Source organism: Micrasema longulum, unplaced genomic scaffold (assembly GCF_059751315.1).
Source record: "Micrasema longulum isolate JH-2025_06_02 unplaced genomic scaffold, ASM5975131v1 h1tg001363l, whole genome shotgun sequence".
In the NCBI taxonomy this organism is placed as follows: domain Eukaryota; kingdom Metazoa; phylum Arthropoda; class Insecta; order Trichoptera; family Brachycentridae; genus Micrasema; species Micrasema longulum.
In genome coordinates, this window is record NW_028278549.1 from 6792 (window position 1) to 11724 (window position 4933).

Genomic DNA, 4933 nt, shown 5'->3' on the forward strand with positions numbered 1-4933 from the left:
GTATTGATATTGAAGTTAAGTATTTTAATTAGCAGATTACTTTATTTTATGTAGTTAAGACTGAAATCAAAAAAATGTTACCTGTGTGGATATTCGCTAATAAGCGGAATGGGGAATGTTGTAGTACCTACTTAAAGTGGCCACTTAACCCAGCCAATGACAGGTCATAAGCCCTGTAAACGCTCGAATATCCATAATCCTGAATTTGAAAAAATTCTACCTCATCTCTGTAGGGATATAAATAAAAAAATTATATTATTAATTAAATAAATAAATAAAATAAATATTCTATACTATGAAACTCTTCTAATATACATAATCTATCTTGTACTTTTGGCCTTGGGTATTTATTTGGCCTCGAGCTCATCAAAGAGGTTCTCAACATGTGACTTAAACCATATGTTTAAAATTGTCGCAACTGAGATGGAAAACATTTTCGAGAAGGGAATATGGGAGTCTAGGCATTTATTATTGTTTGGATAATTTATACAGCGCCATTTTTGTGAAAATCACCTCAAGGGCGCTGTACAATGAATAAATATCCCAGCACGTCTCGCAGCTACAGAGCGCATGGACGGTTGGGATTCTAGTTCCTCGTCTCCAATTATGATATTTAGGAGCTAGACAACAGCACGTCTTGCAGCTACAGAGCGCATGGACAGTAAGAAATCTAGCCGCTATTTACATTTTAATTTTTTTATATTAAAAATATAATTTTATACTTCTTCATTTACCAGGTAGTTAATTCAACAATGTTTTGAGCATATCCAAATGCTTGCAGACAGGCTGGATTTTCTCCCTAGGGAGTTGTTTGTATTTAAATTTGTTGCAACAGAGAGGGAAACCATTATTGAGAAGGGGATATGGAAGTCTAGGCATTTACAGGGTTTATGACCTGTCATTGGCTGGTTTGAGTGGCCACTTTACACACTGTGTAACATTGATTATTCTGCCCATATTTGAACAACTATATTACTTCAATTCTTTCATCTGTTGATGATTCTTTAAAATATTCTTCATCTCTGTTGTAATATTTTAATGTTAACCGCTCCCCGGGGAGTTCAATCCAGTCCTTGTCTACAAAAATTTGGACAAACTCAAAATATTGTTGATAAATCCACCTGGTCCATGAAGAAGTATAGAAATTGAAAAAAATCGAATTGAATCTCACCCGCATAAATAAAGGTTTCAGCTCTTTAACTTCACAAACGTCGACAGATGAAAGAATTGAAGGAATATAGATGTTCAAATATAGGCAGAATGGTGAATGTTACACAGTGTGTAAAGTGGCCACTTAAACCAGCCATTGACAGGTCATAAGCCCTGTAGGCCTGGACTTCTATATTACCTTCTCTTAAAAGTTCTTCATCTCTGTTGTAATATGTTAATATAAACAGCTTCCCAGGGAGTTGAATCCAGTCCTTGTCTACGAAAATTTGGACAAACTCAAAATATTGTTAAATATTTATTTGCCAAGGTTGATTTAAGTGCGCCGTTCACTCTGTTCCCGGCACTCACCCTCCTTTCAATATCTTTCTCAGTATTCCATCCCTAGTAAACACGCTTCCCAGATACACAAATTCCTCGACTTGTTGTAGTATAACTCCATTCACAGTGATTTCGCATTTAGTCAAACTTTCATTTCTTTCTCAGGTCATAAGCCCTGTAAATGCCTAGACTATCATATTCCCTTCTCATAAATGTTTTGCGTCTACAGTTGTGACAAATTAAAGAATTAAATAAATGTTTGAGGATCTATGGAATACATGTCATGGGCTCAAGAACAGGTTATCTCTTCGGAGAACAAGTTTTTTAACTACATAGATTTAAATTAAGCTCAGTTAAGACAGACAATACATTACAATTTGATTTGGATAAAAATATAGATAGACGGTACAAAACTGTGCGGGTAAATAATTACAAAAAATAAATAAAAACATTGCAAAATAGTGAGGTTTGCAAATATTTAACGTCACGATGTTTAAAACGCTGGGGTTCGTGTTCACGCTGCTTCTGACGCTGTGCGAAGGGCAAATTTCGTGCGAAAAAGACGCCGCATACCTCGGATGCACGTCCGAAAACGACGGCAACGCCTTGCAAATCGGCGTCGTGTCCGACGACGAGGAGATCCAGTACATCTCGCTTGCCAATTGCAAAATATCGGAGATACAAGAGCGGGCGTTCCAAGGCCTGCCCAACCTGCAAACGCTGGACATGTCGTTCAATAGTTTGGAGAGTCTGCCGCTCGGGGTTCTGACGGGTTTGAGCAGCGTCAAAACCTTCAATTTGTCGTATAATCTGATCACCGAGTTGCCACTCGGGATATTCGACGAGATGAAATCGCTCGAAACTCTGGACGTGTCGAATAATAGAATACCCGAGTTGGTTCTGGGGATATTCGACATGTCCGCCGACTTGCGGATGCTGTATGCGGAGAACAACGCCATACAAGGACTGCCGTTGGGAATATTTGACAAATCGCCTAAGCTGTTCGAAGTCGATTTATCGTCGAACGATATGAGTACGCTGCCTCTCGGGATATTTGATTCCGTGCCGCTCGTGCGAATCATCGACCTATCGTCGACGAAATTCGACGACATGCCGTCGGGAATATTCGACGCGAACAAAGCTTTGACGGAGCTGCATCTGCCGGGAAACGGGCTGACTGCGATCCCCGATAAACATTTTAGCGATTTGACGCAGCTGCACACGCTGGATTTGTCGAGGAACGCGCTGACGCAGCTGTTGGCGGATGCGTTCAACGCGCAATCCAAACTCAAATACCTCAATCTGTCGTCGAACATCTTGGTGGACCTGACGCCCGCGTCGCGGCTGCGAGAGCTGACGGTTTTGGACGCGTCGAACAACAAAATCGCGTTCCTGCCGACGCTGAGTCTGCCGTCGCTGCGCTACTTGGACATCTCCGCGAACCGGTTGACGAACATCGGGACGGCCATCGGCATGAACGTTCCGCGACAGCTGCGCACGTTGCGTCTGCACAAGAACCCCTGGGTCTGCGCGTGTCTGGAGCAGGTCCTGGCGCTCCTGCGCAAGAGGAAGGTCAGCTACGAGACGTCTTCGTACTTCGAGGGCAAGAAGCCGGTCTGCATCGTCGCCAAAAACAAAGTGGCCAGGTGCTTCAAGGACGGCGTCAACGACCAGCAGTTGTACGCGACGTACAAGGAAGCCTTGAAGAAATATCCAAACGCCTAATTGCCACAGTTTAAAGCCTCTCAAGATTATTATTATTATTGTTACATACAAAAAAAGACTTTTCTAAGAAGGCCAACCGTTTGTTCGTCAGTCGGATTATCAGGATGTTCTTCCTCAGTCGGATTATCAGGATGTTCTTCCTGGGTTTGGATGAGAAGGAGGCAGTGTTCAACTTTAGTGTACGGGCTTTGGGGGAATAATAATTCACAGGACGTGATGTACTTAAAAAAAATAATTATTTAAAACTCCGAGTACAAAAACATGGCTTTATTGCTAAAACCAGCAGAACATATATGCTAAAGTTAAATCTCAAGAAGATTGCCTAATGATTCAAGACGATCTTAATCGTCTAACTGACTATTGTATTGAAAATAATCTGTTTTTGAATATAAATAAATGTGTCTGTATTAAGCTAGGGTTTCCTAGGACAGCGGTGCCCGTATTTTAACGGCCGTAGTGAACGGTGATGCAGTGGAAAGCCATCGTAAAAGTGATTAGAGAGTGGTTTCCTAGGAAAACGGTGTTAAATGGTGTTGATTACACCGTTTTCCTAGAAAACCACACTCTAGTCACCTCTACGACGGCTGTCCACTGCATCATCGTTCACTACGGCCGTTAAAATACGGGCACCACTGTCCTAGGAAACCCTAGCTTTACATTCACAAGGAAAAGAAAAATTCTTAATTTTGATTACAAACTAAACAATAATGTACTAATGAGAAAGCACGAAATTAAAGATCTTGGGATTGTTTTAGACTCAAAACTACTTTTTGAATCGCATATCAATAAAATTACCCCCAAAGCATTGAGCGTGAGCATAATTCGAATGAGTAAAAACTTTGATAATCCAAAGGCCCTTATTTCATTATATTATACGTTTGTCAGAAGCCATTTGGAATACGCCTCTCAGATATGGAATCCCCAGTATGCCATATATATAAGTAGAATAGAAAATATTCAGAACAAATTTATAAAGTACCTTAAATACAAAACCGGTATTTCTTATGAATCTACTCTCACTGCCTCCACCTTCCGTGGAATCATTTCTCTACAATACCGCAGAGTGTGTGTGGACCAACTACTGAACTAACTAACTAACTAACCATCACGCCATGCCGTAGGCAGAGAGGATAGAACGCCACACCACTCTGTCCTGGCACACTTCCTTTGCTTCCTTCACATTCATACATCTTCTCATGCACGCACGTCGATTATTCCGACTTTTCACATGACCACTTTCAAGAATTTGTTGTACTCGATCATGCCATGTCTTTCTCGGCCTTCCTCGACTTCTACAACCGGACACATTCGCGTCATAAATCTTTTTAGCCGTTCTTTCATCATTCATTCGCTCCACATGACCGAACCATCGCAAAAGACCTTTCTTAATTTTGTCGATAATGCTTAACTCAGCCTTGCATTCTGCTCTAATTTCGACATTAGGGCACCTATCATACATTGTTTTTCCGCACATTCGCCTGAGGGATCGCATTTCAACAGCATTCAGTCTACTTTCGTCCCTTTTTTTCCAACTCCATGCTTCGCTTCCATACATTAGGGTCGGTACCAGAACTCCATTATGAACTGCTCATTTAGCCTCTTGCGATAGACACTTATTTGCTACGACAGACTTTAAGGCACCATTAACTCTGTTACCGGCACTAACCCTCCTTTCAATATCCTCGTCCATATTTCCATCTCTAGTATAGTAACATACTAC

The 4933-nt window shown here is 41.2% G+C and overlaps 1 protein-coding gene across 1 annotated transcript; it reads left to right on the top strand.

Annotated features, from left to right (window-relative positions):
• Positions 1-1792: 1792 nt before the first annotated feature.
• On the top strand, positions 1793-3610 carry LOC148275678 (uncharacterized). The gene has a single exon (XM_088235356.1). It carries the CDS (start codon positions 1978-1980, stop codon positions 3211-3213), a length of 1236 nt encoding a protein of 411 aa, XP_088091482.1. The 5' UTR covers positions 1793-1977; the 3' UTR covers positions 3214-3610.
• Positions 3611-4933: the final 1323 nt, after the last annotated feature.

Excerpts from the sequence above, each read along its gene's own strand:
- LOC148275678 (XM_088235356.1), top strand. The coding sequence starts at position 1,978 with ATGTTTAAAACGCTGGGGTTCGTGTTCACGCTGCTTCTGACGCTGTGC.